At 39.5% G+C, this 27,207-nt stretch overlaps 1 protein-coding gene across 2 annotated transcripts in view; it reads left to right on the forward strand.

Moving 5' to 3' along the window:
* Positions 1–285: 285 nt before the first annotated feature.
* The window catches only part of MTREX (Mtr4 exosome RNA helicase), a 55,561-nt gene continuing 28,639 nt past the window's right edge, over positions 286–27,207 (forward strand). For both annotated transcript variants that reach the window (XM_007518886.3, XM_060191036.1), the window contains exons 1-15: positions 286–439; positions 4,702–4,839; positions 6,503–6,569; positions 9,274–9,336; positions 10,448–10,560; positions 13,140–13,314; positions 15,510–15,600; positions 18,078–18,202; positions 18,336–18,434; positions 18,874–18,976; positions 20,610–20,741; positions 22,052–22,131; positions 23,305–23,415; positions 25,068–25,169; positions 26,818–26,943. In XM_007518886.3, coding sequence (XP_007518948.2) covers positions 306–439; positions 4,702–4,839; positions 6,503–6,569; positions 9,274–9,336; positions 10,448–10,560; positions 13,140–13,314; positions 15,510–15,600; positions 18,078–18,202; positions 18,336–18,434; positions 18,874–18,976; positions 20,610–20,741; positions 22,052–22,131; positions 23,305–23,415; positions 25,068–25,169; positions 26,818–26,943 — 1,659 coding nt within the window. In that variant the 5' untranslated portion in view covers positions 286–305. The remainder of the gene's footprint in view (positions 440–4,701; positions 4,840–6,502; positions 6,570–9,273; positions 9,337–10,447; positions 10,561–13,139; positions 13,315–15,509; positions 15,601–18,077; positions 18,203–18,335; positions 18,435–18,873; positions 18,977–20,609; positions 20,742–22,051; positions 22,132–23,304; positions 23,416–25,067; positions 25,170–26,817; positions 26,944–27,207) is intronic.

Raw genomic sequence — 27,207 nt, forward strand, 5'->3', positions numbered from 1 at the left:
GTCCCACCTCCTGGCCATCCAGGTGCAAGCCTTTGTACTGAGCACCTAGACGGTCGTTTTCGCCGCTCTTCCCTTTCTAGATCCAGAACTACCCACCTACTCGTGGTCGGAAAAAAAAAAAAAGGAAAGGAAGACAAGGGTTAGTGTGGAAAAGAAAAACAACTGTCGGAGAATAACGCGTGTGCTCGCCTCCATAGGACTTTTGTCCCACACGGGCCACCGTGGAGGCGGCGCTTGACGTCGCAGCTCGCGCAGTCGCGGGGCATTGTGGGCCGCGGGGAGATCCGCTCTCACGACTCCGAAAGATGGCGGATGCTTTCGGGGATGAGCTCTTCAGCGTGTTCGAAGACGACGCGAGCGCTGCGACTGGAGCCAAAAAAGACAAGGAAAAGGAGAAGGGGAAATGGAAGGGGACATCAGGGTCCGCGGAAAAGGCTGGGTAAGGAAAAAACATGGCCAAGATGTGTTACTTCTTGGTGCTGCGGAAAGGAAATGCGACTTTCTTGATGGAAGAGCGAGAAGAAGTGCGGGAGCGCCTGGAGCGGCGCGGGCGAGCGAGGAGGGCGGAGAAGAGCGGCGGGGACAGGCGGGGAGGCGGCGGGAGCAGCGCGACGAGGCCCAGCCGGACCCGGGGCTCCCTCGAGGGCCGCGGCGGCGTGTGTGCGGCTGCGGGCCCCACACCCGGGCGTCTGGCGCCGGCTCGGCCATTCAGCGAACACGCGGCGCCAGCGAGGACGAGGCTGAGGACTCGGGGCCGGGGGAGAGGAGGCGCTGCGCAGCGGAACGCCAAAGGGACCGCAGTTGACGATTGACACCGTAGAGCGCGACGACCGGCGTACGGATCCGGGTTCGGGTCCCAAAGCCCCCCCCCCCCACCACCTGCAGGGCGGTCACTTCACAAGCGGTGAAGCAGGTCTGCAGGTGTCTGTCTTTCTCTCCCCCTCTCTGTCCATTTCTCTCTGTCCTCTCCAACGACGACGACATCAATAACAACAACAGTAATAACTACAACAATCAAACAAGGGCAACTAAAAGGAAATAAATATTAAAAAAAAAGAGAGAGAAAGAAAGAAAAGAGAAGTGGTGCCTCCTTGCGCTAAGGTGGTTGTGAGGATTGAATGAGGTGGAGTGGCTGTAAAGATAACGGGGTGAGGCAGTTCCTGGTCCCCAGACTCAGTCATGGTCCGGATGGGAAGCACAGGGAGATGGATGGAAATGGTGACCGTAGAAGAAGGGAAAGCTAATGCCTGTGGGCTAGTTGGCAGTCATTCTTTACGTTGTGGGACATAGTCAGCAGAGGGGAATTGAAAGACGTCTTGCTTGCAAAGGATTTTTTAGTATGGGTAAGATGATAGACTAGGTAAGCATTTTAGTATGGGTAAGATGATAGACTAGGTAAACATTTTGAAGGTATGTGGTTCTGATAAAGTTGTAAATAGTTAATCCTAAAAAAAAAACCAAAAAACAATTTGTGACATCCAAGGAGCCTTACCTGAAAGAAAGAGTATTCTGGGTGGGGGAAATACTACTGTCTAAGTAATTGATTGATTTTATTATTATTTTTTTTAAATCAGAGCACCATTCAGGTCTGGCTTATTGTGACAGGGATTGAATCAGCAACTTTGGAGCCTCAGGCTTGGGAGTCTTTTTGAATAACCATTATGTTATCTACCCCCACCTTCCCTCCCTTAACTTTTTTTTAATTATTATTTTTTTTAGATTTTTTTTTTTTAAAGAGTATTCCCTTTTCTTTCCCTTGTGGTTTTATTGTTGTAGTTATTATTGTTATTGATGTCATCGTTGTTGGATAGGACAGAGAGAAATGGAGAGAGATGGGGAAGACGGGGTGGGGGGGAGCAGATGGGGGGACAGACACCTGCAGACCTGCTTCACCATCAGTCGCATGGGGCTCGAACCAGGATCCTTTCTCCAGTCCTTGCGCTTTGCGCCATGTGCGCTTAACCCGCTGCACTACTGCCCGACTCCCTAAAATTATTTTTATTTATGTGGTAGGACAGAGGGAAATTGAGAGAGGGAGGGAAAGTAGAGGGAGAGAGAAAGAGACACCTGCAGCAGTGCTTGTTGAGCTTCTCCCGCAGATGGGGGCTTGAACCCAGGTCCTTGTGTATTGTAACGAGGGTTCAACCAGGTGCTCCATTGCCCAGGCCCTTAATAAAGTATCTTAGTTTTATGGAGATTTTTTTTTTTTAAATCGATAGTACAAATTGAGCTGGAGGAATTTTTTTTTTTTAAGAGTTTATTTATGTATTAACCAGAAAGATAGGAGGAGAGAGGAAAAACTAGACATCACGCTGGTAAATGTGCTACTCAGGACCTCATGCCTAAGGACTCGATGCTTTATCCACTGTGCCACCTCCCAGACTACTGGAGAGATCTTTTTTAAGGAGTTAACAGATTGTTTTTCAATTATAAAGGATTTCAAGTATCAAGCAGATGAATTTGTATTTCATAAATAAAATTATAGACTACATTATTCTATAATAGCCTATATTCTACTAAAGTTCTTCTCTTTTATTTATTTAGTTATTAAGCTAGAGACAGGCAGAGAGGGGTGAAAGAGACCACAGCACCCAAGCTTTCTTCAATGTAATGGGGGTGGGGCTCAAACCTGGGTCAAGAATATGGCAAAACAGTACGCTATTTCAAGTGAGCTATTTCACTAGCCTGCCTTTCTTTCTTTCTTTCTTTCTTTCTTTCTTTCTTTCTTTCTTTAATTTACGGCACTGATATGTTTTGGAGGAGAAGGTGAGAGGAGAAACCATGTTATTTTCACTGGAGTTCCCTACATCTTTGCACACTTTCTGAATGTCCTTTTTATGTTACCATTTTACTGAGTCCTCGAGTATATCCAGTAAACTGTCCTTACAGAGAGCATTGCTCTGTCTGCTAAGAGAGCCTCCTACTCACTCACCTGTAGTTGTTGAACTGCTCAGAGCAGAGGTGTGATATTTTAAAAAGTAAAACACTGTACTAATTTTAGTCTTGATTATATACTAAAGTGATATTTTGCTTATATTCTATGCAATTTGGCGTAGAAAAATACGTCATGGCTTTTCTGACAACCCAGCATATAGTTAAGTGAGAGATGTTCAAAATTGTTTCTTTTTATCTGTTATGATTATTAGAGATTTTTAAAAGTTTTTTTAAAATTTATTTTCCCTTTTGTTGCCCTTGTTGTTTTTCATTGTTATTGTTGTTAGATAGGACAGAGAGAAATGGAGGGAGGAGGGGAAGACGGGGAGAGAAAGACAGACACCTGCAGACCTGCTTCACCGCTTGTGAAGTGACTCCCCTGCAGGTGGGGAGCTGGGGGCTTGAACCGGGATCCTTTCACCCGTCCTTGTACTTCGCGCCACTCCCGATTATTAGAGAGAGATTTTAAGTCACATTTTGCTGCTATCATGTGAGCATGTACGTACTTTCTTGCTTAACACTTTCATGCTGCATTCATGTTGTGTGTAGCCATAGTTCTTAAACTGCGCAGTTAGTATTCTGCTTTATGGGTATACCATGTTTCTTTATTTTCTTATTTTTAAGATGCAGAGATGTGAGAGAAAACACCAGAGCATCATTCTGGCATACATGTGCCTAGGATTGTACTCCAGACCTTATCTTATGTATGCAAGACCAGCACTTTACTATTGAACCTGCCCTGGTCATAGTTACTATTTTTGACCCATCCCTTTCCAGCCATTACTGATAAGCTGAGTGGGAAAGGCAGAGAGAAAGAGAAACACCTGCAGACCTGCTCCACTGCTCGTGAAGCCTCCCCCCCAACCCCCACACGGGGAGTGGAGCTCAAACCCGGATCCTTGTGTATAACTAGGTGCGATCAGTCAGGTGTGCCACTGCCTGACCCCAAGCTGAATGATTTTTTAATAGATGCCCAATATCAGATGTCTGATATGTAAATATCTACTCCCAATTACTGAATTGCCTGTTTATTCTTATATAGTTCACTTTTGGCCAAGTATCATTATCATTAATTTTTTTTTAAATTTTTTAAAAAATATTTATTTTATTTATTCCCTTTTGTTGCCCTTGTTGTTTTATTGTTGTAGTTATTATTGTTGTTGTTGTTGTTGGATAGGACAGAGAGAAATGGAGAGAGGAGGGCAAGACAGAGGAGGAGAGAAAGATAGACACCTGCAGACCTGCTTCACCACCTGTGAAGCGACTCCCCTGCAGGTGGGGAGCTGGGGTTCGAACCGGGATCCTTATGCCAGTCCTTGTGCTTTGCGCCACCTGCGCTTAACCCGCTGCGCTACAGCCCGACTCCCTATTATCACTAATTTTGACCAGTGATTTTTTTTTTTAAACTACAAAAAGAAATTTCTCCTAAATAGTAATCTTATGTCATCAGGTACATAATTAAATGCTTATTGAAAATGTAAAAGCATGTAAGTCTTTTAATGTGCAATTAACAATGTTGTGTTATTTACAGTCATTTGAGCTGCAAAATGTTTTTTTTAAGGCAACTTCTAGAAATAAAAGGAGTTGTGTTAAGTTTTGTTATGAAAATCTAGGGTATCCTTGGCTTCTGTGAGGTTTTTTTTTTTTTTTTTTTTTAGCATTGTCTGTTGCTTTTAATGTTATATGTTATATATAGATAATTTTATGAAGTCATTCTGAAAGAAAGTACTGATAGGCATAATTCGTTCTCAATTGTTGACTTTCCAGGAAGTTCATTAATACTAAATCACAACCAGAATCAACTGCTACTGGAAAAACCAAGAGAGAAACAGATTTTGAGAGTGCAGATGAACCCACTTTTGGAAAGAAGCCCAGAGTAGAAGAGTCAGTAACTGAAGACTTAAGGTAGTATTTCCATGGTCACAAGTGTTAGTAACTTTGCAATAGTGGCATTGTTTTAAAAGGTTTACATGTTTTATTAATTTATAAAAGTTGTGAAATGAAAATAAATATTACTTTGTACATTCATGTAAACACAATGTAAAACATTTATATAAGTTTGGGGAATGGAAGATAAGACTGAGCTGTTGAGGGGGGCGGGGGGGGGTTAGAGGAGATAGCATAACGGTTATGCAAAGAGACTCTCTTGCCGGAGGCTCCAAAGTTCTAGGTTCAGTCCCCCACACCACCATAATCCAGAGCTGAGCTGTGCTCAGGTAAGAAGGGAAAAAAAAAAAAAATGCTAGTGTCCGTGAAAAATATATGGGGACTCTTATGCCTGAGGCTTCTAAGGCCCAGGTTCAGTTCCCCCGTTCCGTACCACCATTAATCCAGAGCTGAGCAATGCTGTGGTAAAAAATAAATACATTAATTAATTAGTTAATTAACGTGTTGACAGGGATTGAATTCAGGACCTCATGCTTGAGAGTCCAATGCTTTATCCACTGTGCCACCTCCCGGACCACTCTTAATTCTTCATTAATAAAAGGAAATTGGGCAACTCAGCAGTAGAGCACATGCCTGAGACCTTGAATTTGATCTCAGGCACCATTTGCTCAAAAGTGAGTGGAGTAGACTTAAAACCACTGTTACTTAAATCCTAAAACCACTATTGCTTATTATAGTAACCTGTGATCTTATTCAAAGATTATTGACTTAATTATGAATCTGGCAAAGAAATACATCTATGCTTCACGATGATGACTATTTGGAGAGTCTAAACAACCTAGATGTGTAAGCGTAGGGGTTTCTTTTCTTTTTTAAATCAATGCTGCTGGTCTAGACGATCTCACTGCTGCAGTAGACCTCCCCTCCCTTAGTTTCAGGTAGAAAAAAGCAGGGAGAGAGACAGAGGCAAAGGGAATAGAAGCACCATCGTCACTGCTCATGGAGCTCCCCTTATTGGGCCATATGCATAGTGCTGCCGTACAGCGCCTTGCATTTTCATAGACCAGTCTTTGTGCGTGATAAAATGTGCACTTTCCAAGGGGAGCCGTGTCTTGGCTTCTTGGTCTTTTATTAGGGGCAGGTCTGTACATTATAGTAGCACTTGCTTGGGCCAGTTTATCTGTACTTTCTCTCACGCAGTGGTTATCTTTTTTCTTTTTCCTAACCAGAGAAAAACAAGAGCACTGCTCACCTCTGGCTTCTGGTGGTGCTGGGGATTGAACCTGGGATCTTGGGGACCTCAGGCACAAAATTCTTCTTGTATAATCCTGTCTTCCTGACCCTGTATTTTTTTTTTTTTAATTAGCTTTGTGCTTTAAAGTAGTAACAATGCTTTGGAGAGGTATTTTTTACTCAAAGTAGTTATTAAAACTAAACTGACAAGATTCTTTAAATAATCCACTTGAAGTCTGTTCTTAATTTATAACAAGATACTAACTGGCCATTTTCAACTCAGTATATATTTGAGTATTGTTTAAAAAAAAAGTATGTGTTTTCTTGATAACCAGACAGTTTCCTATTTGAAATACTGATAATTGGGCGGTTTAGTTTTCTTAATTGTGCAGATGGTAGACTTATTATTTAATTATAGAAAAATAATTTCTGTAATTTTTTTTTTAAGTTTGGCAGACTTGATGCCCAGAGTCAAGGTACAATCTGTTGAAACTATTGAGGGATGTACCCATGAGGTAAGCACAAATGGCACACCACAGTTGGTGTTAACAGTGCTAGTTTGATTCAGAATATCTGGTATAATGATCAGCAAACAATTTTGCCTTAAGGAAGGAGTTCTAACATAATTGGTAATATTTTGGCCTGAGCTCTGATCCTAACATAACATTTTCCCTACACTAATGTTTGTGGTAGTTTTCTTAACTGCTTTCACATAAAAAATTGTTTGAAATAATTATAGACTCAGGAAATTATTTTTAAAAAATACACATATATAGGAGAGAGAGATTCTATTTACTTTATACACAGTTCTACCCAAGGTAATATCTGGGGTGTGACTTTGAGATAATATCAAAAACCATACAATTCACTGAAGCCATTCATTTCTCCAGGTTAATATTCACTTGTGTGTTGGGGAAGGGGGAGATATATAGGTTATAGTTCTATATAGTTTTTTAAAAACTATTTTTCTTTTTTTAGGAAATATATTTATTATCAGATAGAGACAGAGAAATGAGAGAGGAGGGAGAGGTAGAGAAGGAGTATGGCAGAGAGACACCTGTAGCCCTGCTTGGCCATTCTTGAAACTTTCCTCCTGCAGGTGGGGACCAGAGACTTGAACCCAGGTCCTTGTACACTGTAATGTGTGTGCTTATCCAGGTGCACCACCCCCTGGCCCCTGTACATTTTTACTATATATGTAGAATTGTGTCACCACAAGTCAAGATACATCACAAATCTCCCTCCTTTCTTTTTTTATTTTATTTTATTTTTAAATATTTATTTATTTATTCCCTTTTGTTGTCCTTGTTGTAGTTATTATTGATGTTGTTGTTGGATAGGACAGAGAAATGGAGAGAGGAGGGGAAGACAGAGGGGGGGAGAGAAAGATAGACACCTGCAGACCTACTTCACTGCCTGTGAAGCGACTCCCCTGCAGGTGGGGAGCCGGGGGCTGGAACCGGGATCCTTACGCCGGTCCTTGTGCTTTGAGCCACCCGTGCTTAATCCCTACCACCAGACTCACTCCTCCTTTCCTTTTTTCCCTCCTGTCCTTTTATTACCACTCTTACCTCCATCTCTTAGACTTTTCCTCTTACCTCTGACAACTGCAAACCTATAGAGAGATAGCAAGAGAGACCAGAGGGCTGCTTGGCTCTGGTTTATTGGGACTGGGGATTGTGTCTGGGACTTTGGAGCCTTAGACAAGAGAGTCTCTGTGTTGGTATGCTTTAAAAACCTCTTCTGTTTCATTTGGTTTAATCACCCCTACATTCTATTTACATAACACTGTATTCTATTTACATAACCTCTGTTAACAAGCACCACCTTCCCTCCAGGGCATTGGTGGTTTAGTGGTAGAATTCTCACCTGCTCCACCCCCTCTCCTTGTCATGCCCTGATTTTCACCAGTCACTTTTCTCTCCACCCTCTCTGCGTCGCATCCTGTTCCCACCCTACTGGGCTAGTATATTTATAAGGACAAGATTGTTTGTAGTTTAGTTTAGCTTAGCTTGGCTTAGATTGTGCTGCATCATGTATGAATAAAGAGATACTACGTACAACCCAGCCTTGAGTCCCGGGTCCTCTGTTACCCGCCCGTGAAGCCAGCCAGGCGAAAACAATATCTCTGCATAATCATTATGCTACCTACCCTGGCCCTAAATTTTTTTTTTTTTTGGCTTAATTTTAAAGTGAGGGAGAGGAAAGAGGGATATCAAGAGAGAGACAGAGAGACACTGAACAAGACCAGAGCACTGCTCAGCTGTGGTTTATAATGGTGTGGGAAATTGCAGCTGGGACTTTGGAGCCTCAGGCATGAAAGTCTTTGCATTACCAGTATACTGTCTCTCTTTGCCAGCATTGGTTTTTTTATTCATTTATTTTTGGTCAATCCTGTGTTTTGGTGTTTACCTCAAGGTTGTGAAGACTGTATTACTAAAATAAAGCACCCAGTTCAAATAGGTATTTAGTACATGCTCATACCTATGCTCCTAAATCAAGTGGCAGTGCCATTCTGCTGGCACGCATGTAACTGTCTTGTTTCAGTGAGTGAGGTGGTGCAGTTTTGTTGTCCTGCCACAAGATGGTGATGCTTCGCCTCAGTCACTGAGAGCTTTTAGTAACCTGGAGAAGTGAAATTACAGATGTGAGGGATTTAAGGAAACAGACTATTTCTAGTCATCCATCTGTCTTTACATGAACTCTCAAGTCATTGTTAAAGGCACTGGAAAACTTTATTAGAACTTTATTGAATAAGCACATTGAGTAAATTCAAATTAGCAAAAGTCATTTCTGATAAGTTCTTTGTTTTAAATCAGAGCACTTTTTCTGCTCTGGTTTATGATGACACCAGGGATTGAACCTGGTGCTTTAGGCATGAAAGTTTACTGCACTGCTGATGGCGCTGTCTCCTGCACCTATCCCTTTTGTTTTTGAAACCATCATTGAAGGGCTGAGACATAGTTTACTCAGCAGAGCAGATGATTTCACTGGATGAGGCCCTGGATTCAAACCCTGTCATCACTTGGGAGCCCCTTGCACGGCAGCAGGATTTTGGAGAGGTATCTCTCCCTCTTTTAGAAAGAAGGAATAAGAAGCTTTGCTTGGGCGGCTGCTCAGCTGTACTGTGCGCATAAGCACAAACCTTGGGTCCATCGGCTGGGTGGTGCGGCATGAATCCGCTCTTGAGTGATACATTTTCTGCCTGCTCTGCTTCAGGTTGCTCTTCCTGCAGATGAAGATTACATACCACTTAAACCTCGAGTTGGGAAAGCTGCGAAGGTATTTGTAGTGGGGGTGGCGACGGGCCGGTACCGTTAGCACAGCTTTATGCTTTGTTTTGTTTTTCTTTTTGCCTCCAGGGTTATTGCTGGGGCTCAGTACCTGCACTAGGAATCCACTGCTCTGGAAACCATTTTTTCCCATTTTGTTGCTCACGTTGTCGTTATTGTTGTTGTTGGGTAGGACGGAGAGATCGAGAGAGGGGGGAGAGAAAGACAGACACCTGCAGACCTGCTTCACCGCTTGTGAAGAGACTCCCCTGCAGGTGGGGAGCCGGGGGCTCGAACCGGGATCCTTACACTGGTCCTTGTGCGCACTTAACCTGCTGCGCCACTGCCCGGCCCTCATGTGTCTTTTTCCCAGTGCCCTTGATACTTTTACTTGAGGTTTTTGCACTTCTCAGTATGTGTAGCCCAAGAAACCTCCTATAGTTAGATACAGCGGCAATGTACGAGATTTTTTCCTTTTACTATCTCTTATTTGTTATTAATAGTTACAAATCACGTAAGATTACAAAGTTCAGTTCCACACTCAACCACCAGAGTTCTGTAGCCCCACCCTCTGACCTCCCAAACATATCCACGATATTTCTCACATGTCTTAGAGTTTGCTTGCTTCTGTTTTGTTTGGATATATATATATATATTTTTTTTGGGGGGGTGTCTTTTCATGTGAATCTCTAGATTCCACATGAGTGAAGCCATCTGGTAGCTGTACTTTGCTAAGCATAACCACCTCCAGTTCCATTCATTTTGTCCCAGAGGACACAATATCTATCCTCTTTGAATTGCAGAGTCGTATTCTATGAATATATATCCCGTAACTTCTTTGTGAGCTGTTGGTTGATGGCCATTTAGGCTGCTTCCACACTTTGGCTATTATACATAGTGCAGCTATGAACATAGGGGTGTAGATGTCTTTTTAAATTTTTGTTTGAGTGTCTGCTAGATAAATGCTTAATTGTGATATTGTTGGGTCATAAGACCCTTCATTTTTGTTATTTTATTTATTTTTACCAGAGCACTGTAGATTTCCTGACTAGAATATGTCTTTTTAAGTGTTCTCTGATGTGGCTGAATACATTCATGCAAATATAATTTTGTTTTTATAGGAATACCCATTTGTTCTTGATGCTTTTCAAAGAGAAGCCATTCAGTGTGTTGATAATAATCAGTCTGTTTTAGTGTCTGCACATACATCAGCGGGAAAAACTGTATGTGCTGAGTAAGTAGCTTTCTTTTCAACTTAATTTTAAAATAACTTCACATTCTTCTTTACCCTTAAATGTTTCAAGAATATATATATATTTTCATACCTGTCGGTGAAGGACATGCTTCCTTCAACCTTCCTATTTTGGACAATTTCCTTTCATTATTGAACTAAGGTATTTTGTACAATGCTGAGGTAGTGAGAGGGCACAACCTTGTGTCTTCCTGATGTTAGGGGGGAAAGGTTAAATCTCTTCAGCATTAAGCATGCTCTTGCAAGGTTTTAACATTTCTCATTTTGAGGATGTTCCTTTTTATTCTTAGTATGCAGAGTTTGTGTCTGTCTGTATGTCCATATAAAATATTTATCAGATTTTTTTTTCAGAAATTGTTGTCTACTTACATGTGTATTATTGTTTTTATTGTGTGATAAATGTGTTTATTAATTTTCAAATGCTTAGCCATCTCATGTAAACTCTACTTAAGTTGTGAGGATTAACCCTGTTTGTATACTTCTGTTTTAGATTAGCTAAACTTTCATTAAGATTTTTTTTTTTTACAAATGTTTTCCTTAAGTTTAGTGTGTAATTCATTGTACTGTCTTTATCAGGTGATATTTTCTTTCTTTCTCTCTTTTTTTCCCTGAGTAGTGGATAACTATCAATTAACTGTAGAATGTCTGTGGTGGCATCACTGCCTTAGGAAGATGAAGGGTGGGGTCTCTCGTGTTCACATCGACCAGAGAGGCAGATGGTCTGTAACAGCAACGTGGTGTCCTCATGCAGAGCGGGGTTGGGTTCTGATGGGTCCCCCCGACACCTGTTTTCAATCTACTGCTCACTTGTGCCTGGCTTGCCTTATGTTTGAGTGAGTTCATCACTGGGGTGAAGCAGGCAGCTGGTTCTCCCTTGTTGCACCCTGGGCATTTTGGCTTTTTAACTATATGTAGATTTTTCACTTAATCACTCACTTGTGATTGAGAAGATAGAGATAAGAGACAAAGCAATGTCTCAGAAAGGAAAATGTTTTGGTCATGCAACCGGAAGCCACAGATTGGGAGTGGACTCCAAATCCTCTTCCTGTTGTCCCCCAGCTAAATCTAGATTCTGTCAGGCATGGCAGTCCATGCATGATCTGCTGAGCCAGAGTATACGGGGTACTTGGTCGTCTCCTGGCCCAGGTAAAGTGCTCAGCTGCTTTGCTTCCAATTTGGAGCCAAGTGCGTTTTTAGAATTAGGAGAACGCCCTTGATGACGCTTGCATTGATTCACTTATGGCTACATGAGATACTTAAGAGGTCACAGCTATACAATTTAGTGGTCATTTTTGCTTTAACTCAGTCCCCGAGGTGAAACAAGGTAGTTTGCAGTTCTTTGCTTTGCTGCTGCGAAGTTGGCTGGCCCTGGAGGCTTCAATAATTTGTACATTTTTCACTTAATCACCCACTAGTGATTAAAAGATGAAACAAAAAACCAGAGACAGAGAAAGGGGTATGGTTTGGTCATACAGCAGGCATATGACTGATTGGAGCTGGACCCAGATTGTCTCCCCTGTTGTCCAGGGGCTGTTTCTAGATTCTGCCTAGCACTGGCATCAGTGGTCTCAGAGGTGGGGCTCGTGAGGAACCAGAATGCTATCTTGGGGTTCTCCCTCCGCTGTCAGTGCACTCACTTAGCTGCTCACTCCCAGTTCTGAGCCAGGTCTTGCCAAGCAAGGCCTCTTGACTGCAAGGGTCTCCTCCTCACCCCTTTTCTGCCCACTGGCCATTCACCTGTGGTTTAGTGGATTTCTGAAGAAATCCTGCTTGTATTTAGTTGAGTCTCCAGGTGAGTTTTTGTTGTTTTTCCTAGTTTCATAGGAATACACTCCTGCCTGCCTTTTTTTTTTTTACAGGCATCTTTCTTGGTACATTCTTTTGATATATATATTTGCAATTTATGTTTTGTTTGAACAGTGTTTTTAATGGTTTGTTTCAGTACTTGGGAGGGATTATTTTTATATCCCCATGTAGGTCATAAGCTTATTTTGTATAGTAAATGTGTCTTAAACCAAATAGATCTACTCAATTCCATAACTAAGTTAAGATTTTGATTTATGGGAGTCGGGCGGTGGCGCAGTGGGTTAAGCGCATGTGGCACAAAGCGCAAGGACCGGAGTAAAGATCCCGGTTCGAGCCCCCGGCTCCCCACCTGCAGGGGAGTCGCTTCACAGGCGGTGAAGCAGGTCTGCAGGTGTCTATCTTTCTCTCCCCCTCTCTGTCTTCCCCTCCTCTCTACATTTCTCTCTGTCCTATCCAACAATGATGACATCAACAACAACAATAATTACAACAATAAAAAAACAACAAGGGCAACAAAAGGGAATAAATAAATAAATAATATTAAAAAATTTTTTTTGATTTATAATTAAATAATAGAGTCTTCTTTAACAAAGTAAAGGTACTATTTTATTAATAATTGGAAAAATCTTTCCCATGGTTAGAATCTACAGTAATATCATTTAAGATTAGTAGGATAAAATTGACAAAACCTACATATTAATGGAATTTTTGAGATCATTGTAAATATTTTCCTTGTATTTCTTTCATGTTTTTAGGTATGCCATTGCATTGGCCTTAAGGGAGAAACAGCGTGTAATATTTACTAGTCCAATTAAGGCTCTGAGTAATCAGAAGTACCGTGAGATGTATGAAGAATTTCAAGATGTTGGCTTGATGACTGGTGATGTTACTATTAATCCTACCGCATCTTGTCTTGTCATGACTACAGAGGTAAATTATCTGGTGACTCAACTAATTTTTCCCTTTCATTTAATTAACATGTTAAATTAGAAAATTTTTATCATTTGGTCTATATAGAAAAACATTTTTCTTAGTATATGTAACTCAAAAGGTATAATTTATTAAGATATTATAATTTCATATGACTTTAGTTAAAAATCACCAATGTTTGTATCTGTCATAGAAGAAATTTTTAGTTTTTATCTATTTTTTTTTCAAAGCGAGGCAGAGACTATAAAAGAAACCGTAGCAAAGAAGGCTCGTTTATTGCGGTGGAGACCAGGCTTGAACCAGGCTTCACACATGGCAAAGCATCTCACTGTCCAAGTGAGACATTTCACTGGCCCTTTAGGAATTTGTTTAAAGGTTTACTGATTATTAAAATGGGGGAGAGCACATAAGTAAGCACATAAGTAAGGCACCAACAATGCTAGGGATTGAACTCAGGACCACCACATGCTCAAGCATCCAGTGTCTCTTCCACAGTGCCACTTCCCGGACTGCATTAAATTGTTTGTTTTTATTGCCACCAGGGTTATCTCTGGGGCTTGGTGCCTGCACAGTAAATTCACAGCTCCTGGAAGCTTTTTTTTTTTTTAAATTTTTTTTTATATTTATTTCTTTATTTACTTACTCCCTTTTGTTGCCCTTGTTGTTTTTGTTATAATTATTATTGTTGTTATTGATGTCGTTGTTGTTGGATAGGACAGAGAGAAATGGAGAGAGATGGGGAAGACAGAGAGGAGGAGAGAAAGACAGACACCTGCAGATCTGCTTCACCGCTTGTGAAGCGACTCCCCTGCAGGTGGGGAGCCAGGGGCTCAAACTGGGATCCTTAAGTTGGTCCTTGCACTTCACGCCACCTGCGCTTAACCCACTGTGCTACCGCCTGACTCCCCTCCTGGAAGCTTTTTTTGTTTGTTTATTCTTTCAATAGGACAGTGAGAAATTGAGAGGAAAAGTAGGGAGAAAGAAAAAGAAGTATCTGCAGTATTGCTTCACTGTGAGGCTTCCCCTCTGCAGGTGGGGATCACTGGGGGCTTGAGACTGTGTCCTTACATATGGTATTGTGTGCAGTCACCTGAGTGTGCGGCTGCCTGGTTCCCAACTGTGTGTGTGTTTAAGATTCTATGTAGTAAATAAATATTAGGGAGTGGGGAGTTGGGGAGAGAGGAGAGAGAACGGACAAGAACAGAGCTCTGGCATGTGGGCTGCTGGGGATAGAATTTGGGGCTGATGTTTGTAAGTTTAGCACCTCCTCATGCACCACCCCACAGGTCTGGTAGACTTGTCAACGACCTGAAAGTGCTTGTATGGTTTTATATGCATAGTTTCATGTAAGGAGTGATTCTGTGTTCTTTTGCACCTAAACGTCGATTCAAATGGGTAACTCTTAAGAATACACAGTCAAGTTTAGCTGTTGCCCTTAACCAGCTTAGTTCTGCACATATGTAAATAACATCTTAAGATTTGAACTAGGGGCTGAGGAGGTAGCTTAATTGGTTATGCAAAAAACCCTCTTGCCTGAGGCTCTGAGGTCCCAGGTTCAGTCCCCAGCCTACTATAAACCAGACTTGGTAAGTGCTCTAGTGACAAAAAGCGCAACAAAGATTTGAACAGGATTAGCTGTTTTTATCTTTGTCCATACTTGAATTATATCTTTGTAATTCATAAGTACATGATATAACAGATAAATTAACTTCTGGTTTCCAGATTCAGCCTACAGCATTGACTGCTTTTACTTTTGGTGCCCCAAGTACCTTATTTTCAATTTTCAAACCTTCTTCCATTAGTCAGAATAACACCTGTCAGAAAGTACCCAGCAGATAGGGCACAGGTATGGGAGTAAACAGTATGGGAGTTGGTATGTTGGATAGGAGATAGTTTTCAGTTGTTCATACTCTCTTGAGATAGTATTGTACATACAAGGAAATAGTTTGATATTCAAGATAGGTAGATGGCCGATAGTAATCTTAGTATGGGTTGTATCTGATTACTACTGCTGAGTAGTACTTTCTTTGACCTTATGAACAAAGGGATATTATTTATTTTATGAAATGTATTTAGAATATGTAGCCCACTAAGTTTATTTTTAATGCTTCCATCAAAAAGAATTTCTGTAATTCCTTCTTAGAAAATCGTTTTTGCTGTGTCGAAGTCCTGTTAAATTTTCTGTTTCTTCCTAGATTTTGAGAAGTATGCTCTACAGAGGGTCTGAGGTCATGAGAGAAGTTGCTTGGGTCATATTTGATGAAATTCATTACATGAGAGACTCAGGTATATTCTGCTACTTTGTGGGGCATGAATGCTTTATATTCTTAGGAATGGCATTAGGAATTTTCAACAAATTGTTAAATTTTGTTTTGCATTTTTTTTTAATCTAAAGAGTAAATTAAATTGTGGCCAATGAGTTATTTCCACTAAGATTTCATCCATTGATGGCTCTTAATACAGTAGTTTCAAATAAAACATGGAGTTAATATAAGCTTGCTCTTAACTAAAGGACTCTAATACTACTGGTGTTAAAGGATTTCTAAATTTCCTAGCCTGCAAACTTAACTTTTCTGGTTTTCATTAAAGAATATAGATTTGAAAGTTTAAAAGCATATTCATGGTAAAAAAGGAAAACACAAATTGTGGATTATGAAATAAAAGTCAGCTAACCGAAAAGAGAAGTTATAAATATTCTTCATTCCTATAATGAAAAAGTAACAGGGGCTAGGTAGTGGTGCACCTGGCTAATTAAACACATTACCATATGCAAGAAACCTGGTTCAAGCGCCTGGTCCCCATCTGTATGGGGGAACAGTACTGTGGGTGGCTCTCTGCTCCCTCCTCCCTATTTCCCTCTCTCATCTCAATTTCTCCCTGTTTCTATTTAATAAATACATATATATATATATTTATTTATAAAAAGGAAACACAAAACATAGGATAAGAGGGGTTCACCTGCACACAGTTCCCACCACCAGAACTCTGTGTCCCCTCCCCTGATAGCTTTCCTATTCTTTATCCCTCTGGGAGTATGGACCCAAGGTCATTATGGGATGCAGAAGGTGGAAGGTCTGGCTTCTGTAATTGCTTCCCTGCTCAACATGGATGTTGACAGGTCGATCCATACTCCCAGCCTATCTCTGTCTCTCCCTAGTGGGGCAGGGTTCTGGGGAATCGGAGCTCCTGGACACATTGGTGGGGTTGTCTGTGCAGGGAAGTCTGGTTGGCATCATGCTAGCATCTGGAACCTGGTGGCTGATAGTTAACATATAGAGCCAAACAAATTGTTGACTAATCATGAACCTAAAGGCTGGAGTAGTGCAGATGAAGAGTTGAGGAGGCGGTGTGTGTGTGTGTGTGTGTGTGTGTGTGTGTGTGTGTGTGTGTGTGTGTTCATTCTGTAGATAGCTAGTAGGCATATTTTAGTTATATTCCAAAGGCCCTGTGGCTATACTAGTTTTTTTTTTCCCCCCCAATCCTGAAATCTGATACGCAGGTGGATCCTAGTTATTGTCTGGGGAGATGATTTCATGACTGGAAAAGGGACCAGAAAGCTGGATCAGGGAAGAGAGTAGCTCCCAAGTATGGGAAAGGTGTATACATATTGTTGACTATAAACCCCATCGATTTGATGTGATCTGGGGCCCATATTCAGCTTAGGAGCCTGTGTGACCTCTGCATCCCTGTAGGTCTGAGCTCACATTCTGTGGTCATGAGTAGGAACTTTCAGGACCCATCTTCCTCTTCCTTTTAAAAAAGTAACTGTACTTTATTTTAAAAATAACCATTTTTTAATTTTTTATAGGTATTAACTTTCTTGAAGGTTTTGTAGAATTCATTTGTAAAGCCATCTGGGCCTGGATTTTTGTTGTTGGGAAGATTCTTTTTTTAAATTTCTTTATTGGGGGGATTAATGTTTTACATTCGATCATAAATACAATAGTTTGTACATGCATAACTTTTCTCATTTTCCACATAACAGTACAACCCCCAGTAGGTCCTCTTTCATCTTTTTTGGACCTGTACTCTGCCCCCCCCCCCCTGAGTTTTTTTACTTTGGTGCAGTACACCAACTGTACTTGAAATTTTGGGCTGAGTGGGAGAGCTAATGCTAACAGTCATATACACATCTAAAATAAAACTTGGTTTTTATTTAAAGAAAAGTTTTCTTTATAACTTTCAGGAACTTTTTATCTTTTAATCACACCATTTCCAAATTCTTGAAATCAAGTTCAAACTAGACTTGTTTTGAAGGTCATGAATCCTTTATTGGTTTTATTTTAGGGAGAAGCAAACTAATTTTTCTGGGTGTTCTCCCCCCCCCCCCATTTAGTAAGCACTGTCTTTGGTGTTCATCAGTTCTCATTGCAGGTATTGTCAGGGTCTTCTGGAGGAAAGGCTCTATGTGGAGTGCTGAAGGCACATCTCTGAAATTTCCTGCCGTGCCTTTGTAGCCATTAAGCACTGCTTCTCAGTGTAAGATGGAACCTCTGCTTCTGTTGTCATGGGACTTTTGTTAGGTTATTTGGAAAAAATGTATTCTGGAGCTGCTCTTTGTACGCTGTTTCAGAATGCACCAGCTTAACTACTGGATAAAATTGATGTTAAGAACTAATGTAGTTTTCAGTTAGGTTCTGTCACTAAATACAGCCTGTGTAAAGTTGCCAGTACTTTTTATTACTGATCTTGAGAGAAAATAGTTTTTTGGCACCTGTCAATAAAGTGACACTGAATTCCAAAGTACCTTTGTTGTTTTTCAGAGCGTGGTGTGGTGTGGGAAGAAACTATTATTTTGCTTCCTGATAACGTTCACTATGTCTTCCTTTCGGCTACTATTCCAAATGCTCGACAGTTTGCTGAGTGGATTTGCCATTTACATAAACAGGTATTTTCTTTCCCCCATTTGATTCGTAGTGCGGGTACTGAGCCCCAGCGATAGCCCTGTCTTTTAGGTATGTCAAATACATGACATTGTTTTAAAGAAATAAAACTGACAACTCTTTATCTTCTGTTCACAGCCCTGTCATGTTATTTACACAGATTATCGACCTACTCCATTGCAACACTACATTTTCCCAGCAGGAGGCGATGGCCTGCATCTTGTGGTTGATGAAAATGTAAGAGCAATTTCACTTTCTTTGACATTTAATATAGTATTTTTTGCTTATACGCTTTTTTTTTCTTAAATGAGAAGTGAGATTCATTTTTAATAAGTGTTTTTAAAGCCTGAAGCTTTTTTCATCTTGGTATAAGTACAATTGTATTCCATAGATTGTCTTTAAGACTTACAGATTTTTATTTTCTAACTCATGAATTAGATTTCCTTTTTCCATATTTTCAAATTCCCAGAGAATAGCAACTCTGGGCATGTTTTATACATAACTTCCCACATCTCTCTTTAATGACCTTTTATAACTTGTCATTTATGGATTACTTTAGTGATTTTTATTATAATTATTATGTCATATTTTTTACCACATTTTGTTTTGAGAGATGATGGATTTTGGAGTATAATTGAATAATCGTGAAGTTTCACAGAAAAACGTGTCATTCCAGGGTGACTTCAGAGAAGATAATTTTAATACTGCAATGCAAGTACTTCGAGATGCAGGTGACTTGGCAAAAGGAGATCAGAAGGGGCGGAAAGGAGGAACAAAAGGTATTTTAGAACTTAATTCTGAATTTTACGTGTAATTAGATATTCAAAGTTTTTCCACTCTGTAAGCTACATATATAAGTAAAAGTTGATCTCTTTATCTAAATACAGTGAGTTAAGCATATGCTATGATATTTACCTGGCAAATATATAATTATTAATAGATTTATTGAATTATACACCACTCATTTTTTAAAATTGAGATATAATTCAGATGCCATAGGTCACTATTTTTATACATTTTATCTAGTTACTTTTATGCATTTTATACATTTCAGTGGGTTTTATACTCAAAAAGTTATGTGCTTACTATCTGATTTTTAAAAAATATTTATTCATTTATTCCCTTTTGTTGCCTTTGTTTTTTATTGTTGTAGTTATTATTGATGTCATCGTTGTTGGATAGGACAGAGAGAAATGGAGAGAGGAGGGGAAGACAGAGGGGAGAGAAAGACAGACACCTGCAGACCTGCTTCACCACTTGTGAGGCAACTCCCCTGTAGGTGGGGAGCTGGGGGCTCGAACCAGGATCCTTATGCTTTGTGCCACCTGCGCTTAACCCGCTGCGCTACCGCCTGACTCCCTACTTTAATTTTTTTTAATCAGCTGTTTTATGATAATGGGGGGACTGAATCTGGGACTCCAGTGCACCAGACTCTTGCTCTTCCTCATAGTGCTACCTCTATGGCTTTTGGATTCTCATTTTGTTTGGTGTGAATGTTTCGGTAAATATTTGTGCAGTATAATTTTTACTGTGAAAATTGCTTTTCATTCTTAGCAGCATATACCTAGAAATGGAATTGCCTAGCCATAGAGTAATTCTATTTATACATTTATAATAATTCTGCATTACCTTTCTGCGTAAGTGTCTTGTTATTTTCCAGAGTTAAGGCGCTGTTATTACATTCCCACCTGAAAAATCTGTTTTCCATTTTTTCCACATACTTGCTAGTACTTAGTGTAATATGTTTGATTGTGGGTGTGATGTGAGGTTGAATGAACTATGTTCATCGATTAGCTAATGGTGATTGTTTTGAATACTTTTCCATTTGCTTACTTTCCAACCATGCCTTTAAAGAAGTATACTCAAAGTCATAGTTCATTTAAAAATTAGATTGACCTGGGCTGGACTTGGCATACACAGTTGAGCACTCACAGTACTGGGTGCAAGGAAGGACCTGGGTTCAAGACACCGGTTCCCGCCTGCAGGGGGAAGCTTTATGAGTGTTGAAGTAGTGAAGGGCATTCTGAATTCTAGACCTGTCTCAGATAATGTGCTTTGCAAATATTTCTTCTTATTCAGTGACTGCAGGTTGTCTTTTTTTACTTCATCTTTGGTGTCTGCTATAGTGCAGATGTTTTAAATTTTGATGAAATTCAATACTTTTTGCTTATTTTTTTATATTGTATCTCAATGTTTTAAATTTTGATGAAATCCAATAATTCTCTTTGCTTATTTTTTATATTGTATCTGAATATTTTGCGTAACAAAATATCATGATGTTATTCCTATATGTTCTTAAAAAATTTAATATTTGCATCAGTGATTCATTTTGAGCTAAATTTTGAGCTTTAGTTTCATACTCTTTTTTTTCCTTTTTAATTCTATCCCCTCCTCCTCCGTTCTCCCCCCTAGGACCATCAAATGTGTTCAAGATTGTAAAAATGATTATGGAAAGAAATTTTCAACCTGTAATTATTTTCAGCTTTAGTAAGAAAGATTGTGAAGCCTATGCACTTCAGATGACAAAACTGGATTTCAATACAGGTATATGATTTTACTGTTATGTGAACATTAGTATAAATATATTTCTGAGAGTCAATTTACAATGCAGTACTAGGTAGGACATGCAGTTTTTCGTGGTGGTTAGTTGTTGGTCCATATCATATATGTAAAAACTTTAAGAGGCCCTTCACTTATCTCACTAGGTATTGCCAGAGATGGAACCTGGGACCATTGGTACTTGAGGCATTAAAGGCTGTTGCAGAAACCCCTGCTGCTCCCAGGCCCCAAATTACCTTCCTTTTAGAAAGTAAGGTATTTTATTCCTATAGAAATCAAACAAGGGGGTGAGGGTAGATAGCATAATGGTTATGCAAAGAGACTCGTGCCTGAGGCTCCATAGTCCTAGGTTCAATCCCCCTTACCACCATAAGCCAAAGCTGAGCAGTGCTCTGGTAAACAACAATAATAAATATATAAAGGAAATCAAACAAGGCAAACTATCTTTTACTAACTGTGGTATGACTTTTTTTTTTTTTAATGATGACATAAGTTCTAGCAAGATAAAGCTTTAAATGTATCTCACTTAAAATTAGTGTAATGGACCTGAGTCAGTGTGATGAATACCACCCTACCTGGCATCCAGGTCAATCTTTTACACGTTCGCAGTCTGGTTCAGTGAGAAGTAAACACTATTTTGAGTCCAGAAAACCAAACTTTTGTTATATTTTAATAGGCATGAACCTAAACTTATTTTAAAACTAGTTTTTACTTATCAGTGAGTAAAAGTAACATGGCAGACAGCACATATACTCTTCTAAAGTTAGAGCTTGTTATTTTGAGTGAGTTCATTACTCTGCTTATAGATTTTGTTTTGTAACTTCCACTCCTGAGTATGCTTAAAGTTGCAGGATTATTGACTCAGTGGACATTCATTGAGTGGTTTGTGGTCAACAGAACACCTATTTACTTATAGGTGTCTAATTCAGGGCACAGGCTATTGAACTGGTTGTCAGTTAATAAGAATTCTTTACTGTAATTGTGAAAATATTTACTCATAAGTGAAGTCCTGTATCCTGCAGTTGTTGGACCTTAAGATTGCATGTAAAACACTTAGCATAGTTACTTCCTCACAGCTGTTGCTGGTTTTCATGTATGAAGTTTGCTAAGCATATCATGAAATGCCCTGCATTTTACTTACAAGATTACATGCTTACTTACCTACTTATTTCCTGTCTTTTTACTCTTTATAGATATTCTTCACAAATTGTGAAGTTAGTTGTATTGAACTAATTTAGATATATATGTACCCTTGGGTATTATTATTATTGTTTGTTTCTTCTGTTTTCTCTTAGATGAAGAGAAGAAGATGGTTGAAGAGGTATTTAGTAATGCAATCGACTGTTTGTCCGATGAAGATAAGAAGCTCCCTCAGGTTTGTTAATGTCACTAAGAAAAATGGAAATGTTTTAGAAGGCATTTTTGTTAGGACTTCAAGCCTTCCTTTATTTCTCACCATGTTTGCCACCCCCTCCCCCTCATTTTAAAGTTAGAGGGCAGGACAGACACTACAGTACTGCTCCACCACTTGTTAAACTTCCTCTGAGCAGATGCTCCCATGTGGTGACCAGGGACTTAAGCCCAAACCCTTAGGTATGGTTGAGTGCGCACTCTAGTGTGAACTATCTTCTAACCCCAAGTCACTAGAACTTTTTAATTCTAGCAAAACAGTAGAATACACCGAATGAAAATCATGTGTTTAGTTAAGGTTGTATTGTGTCTCTTTAATCCCTTATTTCTTGTCCTTTGACCACTTCAACGTCTAGTTCTAACTCTAGTGATGCCTAGGTGCCACTCCTAGAAATTCTGATTAAAATGGTCTGCTGTATCTACTGGTCATTAGAATCTTTCAAAAACTCCACAGTGATTCTAATAATCACTGGAACCTGAAAACTACTGCTTTGTTCCAGCCTAATATAAAAGTTTTGTCCTTTGACAATAAAGGAGTTCTGTAAACAATTGCTTTGACTTATAGACAACTTTTTATAAGACTGTAGCAATATATTAAATAGTACTTAATCTACAAGTGGAATTTTGAAAGTGCTTTTACTGGCAAAATTATCCAAGATTGGACCCTGTCTTTTAGTATTTCTTTCTTATCCTGCTACACTTCAAATAGTAGGTTTAATGTTATTTAATAAAATGACCTCTTGAGTAACTCATTTGTAAGTTTGTCTTTAGAGTAGAGAAATAGCTCTCTACCTACTTCTTTGTGGTTTGAATTGGCCAGTGTTTTGAAAGTTTATTCTGTATAGTTTTTGACATTATACTTTTTTATAGTGGTGAAATGTTGCTGGAAAATTTGAATGAGGCAGGAAAGCATTTATAAAATTGACTAAACCATTTCTTTCATATTAGAGAGCTAGAATAGTTTTTTTTGTTTGTTTTTCTTTAATAATCTGGGACTATGGTACTATGTATTTACTTTTTTATTTTCAGAAGGTTGTATTTCAGTAAGCAACTCTCTTGATCACTCATTTTTCTTATTTAAACATTTAAAAATTTCCCTTTCCTCACATCATTGTAAAATAAATTCTTCCAATTGTAGGTTGAACACGTACTTCCTCTGCTGAAGCGGGGGATTGGTATTCACCATGGTGGTTTGCTCCCTATTTTGAAGGAAACTATTGAAATTCTCTTCTCGGAGGGATTGATAAAGGTATGAAGTCACTTTTGTTCACTATTCCCTAGAATTATGCTATATAAAAAGTTGGAAATTATTGCGAATTGTTATAGGCAGCTTTTAAAAAATTGGGGCATATGGAATGGCTTAGGTAATGAACTGGATTTTTTATATAGTGTTAACACTATAAATTTGAGGTGTTGTATAAAATTTATTTTGTTTTCATCCATTTTATTATTATTTTCTGTTGCCACCAGCTTACTGCTGGGGCTTGGAGGCTACGTGACAGATCACCACTCCCAGTGGCCATCATTTCTCTCCCCCCCCTTCATAGAAACTGAGGGGAAACAGAGATGGGGAAGAGGGAGAAAGAGATTTACTTAAAGCAGTGCTTCACCACTCATGAAGCTTCCAAGAGGACAAGAGGCTTGAGCCCTCGTTCTTGTGCATGCTGACATGCACAGTCTACCAGTGTGCCACTCCCTAGCCCCTAATTTCTTATTCTTGGATAAATATGGAGATTTGGAGAGGGTGCTGTTTAACTTTAGACTCATTTGTTATAAAATAAAAATAGAACATTTAAAGAATTAAAATATAATCATTCTTTTTTATTTCCTAGAATGCTATTAACATAAAAATAAGTGATTTATTTACTTAGCCAAAAGTGATTGCACTGTCCAATTTTACCTTAACTCTATAATATAAATATCATTCATTTGAGTTGATAGAGTAAAAGCTTTTTTGTTGTCTGTATTTTTCTAGCCCTAACCCTAACCCAGGAATAAAGTGTTTATTTTCTTTTTAAAATATAGACTTATTTCTTTCTTTATGAGAAAGGAGAGAGAGAGAGAGTGAACTAGATCATCACTGTAGCACAGGCAGTGCTGGGTATTGAACTCAAGAACTCAGACTTTTATGCCCAAACCTCTACCCACTACACCACCTCCTGGGCCTCTTTATCTTCTTGAGGACTTGTTTGGAGGTTCTAGCAGGGGAGTGCAGCTCCTCATATACCCTTGTCTGAAAACCAGCCCATCGCTGTTAGGAGAAGGCCGTCCTCTTTGACCAAGTGCAGTTTCAGGAGGGGGACGAACATGAAGCAGTGAGGGAGGAAGGAGACACCTGCCTAGCCAGCCTGATCAGCGGATGAGTGACAGATGTCACAGCCAGATTGCTCTCACATCCCTCTTTATCTTCTTGTTGATAAAAACACTTAAGGTGTTGAGACCATACACTTTTTTGGTGTGGTAAAGTTTTCATTGTTAGGTCTTCAACGCGCAGCTAAAGAGCCACTTTTAAAGACTGTGGAGGTGAAGTGGGTTCAAACAGTTGCGTTGTTATTGAAGAATCCAGCAAGCAAGACTATTTTGAGGAATACATTCCACAGCCTAATGCTTTGTCTATTGGCTCAGCTATAGTCTCCAAGTTATCACTCGAATTTAAGAAAAAGTGTATTCCATGAATTAAAAAAATTCTAGTATGTAAGAAATTTGATATTATTACTTAATAAATTTATATGTAAGATACTGAAACATACCTGGAGATGGTATGCTGTGTTAGTTTTGTAGAATCTCATTAAAATTGATTTTCAAAACTAATTTGTCTATACATCATAAAACATCATAAAACCAGCTTTGCATGTTGCAACTTAAAGTAATTCTTTAATTACATATTCTATTCATTTTTAGGCCTTATTTGCCACTGAGACTTTTGCTATGGGAATTAACATGCCAGCTAGAACTGTTTTATTTACAAACGCCCGAAAATTTGATGGGAAAGATTTCCGATGGGTAAGTAATGTAGCTGCTTCTGTGAGGTCTGTGTCAGTGCTGAGGTGGCTTGTGCACTCAAGCACTTGTGTTGTTGTTTGTGACACCACAGGGAGCACCATGGATGCTACAGCCTTGTGGTGTCGCTTCTCTCTTCCTCAAAAAGAAAAGAAAGCTTGTTGATAGTGATGGTAGGGTCCTGGCGAGGCCCACAGAAGGGCTAATGGTGACATTCTTGATGGCAGTGGCCAGTGATATTAAAGAGCGAGGTCCATTAGAGGTCGAGGCCCATCATATCTGTGGGGGAATCTTAAGGATTCCCTTACTAGGACTTCAGGTGATGAGGTGGCTTGCTGTTGACCAAAATGCCCTCATTAAGTGAGCCAGTCTCCTGCCTTTTTCCAGTTTTTGCACTCTTTTCTTTGTGTGACAAGCTTAGACTTTGCTCCAGTTGTTAAGGCCTTGGAAATCATTTTGTTGTCTCTGAGCCAGTGTCAGGTTTCCAGAATCTGGCCTTGAGATAGGGAAGAAGTGGATCTAGGTTTTTAGTGAAGTCTAAGTTAACCTCCTTTTTTTCCCCCCCCATTTACTTATTTGATGCTTCTAATAACGGTTGTCAATAGGGACAACACGTGTCTTTTAAAGATTGGCAAGGCGTGGCAATAATCTGAGAAGAGATTAAAATATGGAAGAACCAATCTTACTTATAGATAGAGTGCAAAAGGGAAGTAAAGTAGGGGTAGAAGAGAAGAGAAAGATGTATAGGCCTAAGTAATAAATACTGATTACTAAATTTGCAATGTCTTCTTTAGGGCATTCAACTTAATTGCTAAGTTTATTGGTCTAAGTCTAATCACTGAGGATGATCCTATATCTAGGATCCATAACTTTGCTGGAACATGTGCAAGCTGAAAGAAATTGAGTAGTCTCTTATGTGAGGAAAGACCTCATCAGGCAGACGTGGGAGGTTGGCATCTCAGGCTGGAGACAGTCCACAGCAAGAGAACAGTAGCAGCTTGACTTGGCATAGTGGGAAGGTAGCAACGATTTAGTTGAGACCAACAAGAGGCAGTATAACAGGGTAAGGGGTCAGAGAAGAGACATTAAGGCGTAATATAAGCAAAGTCCCAGGACAGTGGTTCCAGGACAAGAAGAAAGACAGACTTTAAAGAGAATGGAAAGGTTTCTTGTAGTTTAAGGAGTTTAAAATGACAATACTTGATTGTTACTACTAAAACCAAGTTAGTTAGGAAATGAGAAAATTGTTTTAAAAGTGTTGATTTTATATTAACATCATCTTGAAAATTAACAAAGTTTATTACAATCAAGTTAGAATTGATATTTAGAGTGGTAGTTAGAGGTAGCTGAATTGAATTCCCTAGACTGCTGCTTTTGAGAATGTCCAGTGCAAAGACTATTTCTATGCCAGTGAATTAACATTTTTCTGTAGCTGTAGTGTTGGTTCATTTCGAAACTTAAATTTTATTCTGTATCGTTGTTCTTAAGTGTCTTGCATTTTTGCAACATAACGTTCCTTAAAGTTTTTATTTCCTTTCTTACGTATAATTTATGCTTACGTATAATTTATGCTTTATGCTTTTAGGTAAGATTTTTTTTAAAAAAAAAAAAGCATTAGTAAACTCTTACATTTTTAACTGTATTCATTTAGATTTCCTCTGGTGAATACATTCAGATGTCTGGTCGTGCTGGTAGGAGGGGAATGGATGATAGAGGAATTGTAATTCTCATGGTGGATGAGAAAATGAGTCCAACAGTTGGAAAACAGCTTCTTAAGGTAACCAAAATAAGGTTCTCAGCGTTCACCAGGAACTTGAGAGACACATTTCAGAAGCAATGTCAAGATTAGTTTGGGGGCCTGGTGGTGGCACATCTGGTTGAGTGCATAGGTTACAGTGTACAAGGACCCAGGTTTGAACCCCCTGTCTCCACCTGCAGGGTCAAAGCTTCACAAGTGGTGAAGCAGGGCTGCAGGTGTGTCTCTTTGTCTTTCTCCCTCTCACTCACTCCCTTCCCTCTTAATTTCTGGCTGTCTCAATCC

Source organism: Erinaceus europaeus, chromosome 5, assembly GCF_950295315.1.
Source record: "Erinaceus europaeus chromosome 5, mEriEur2.1, whole genome shotgun sequence".
NCBI classification, from domain to species: domain Eukaryota; kingdom Metazoa; phylum Chordata; class Mammalia; order Eulipotyphla; family Erinaceidae; genus Erinaceus; species Erinaceus europaeus.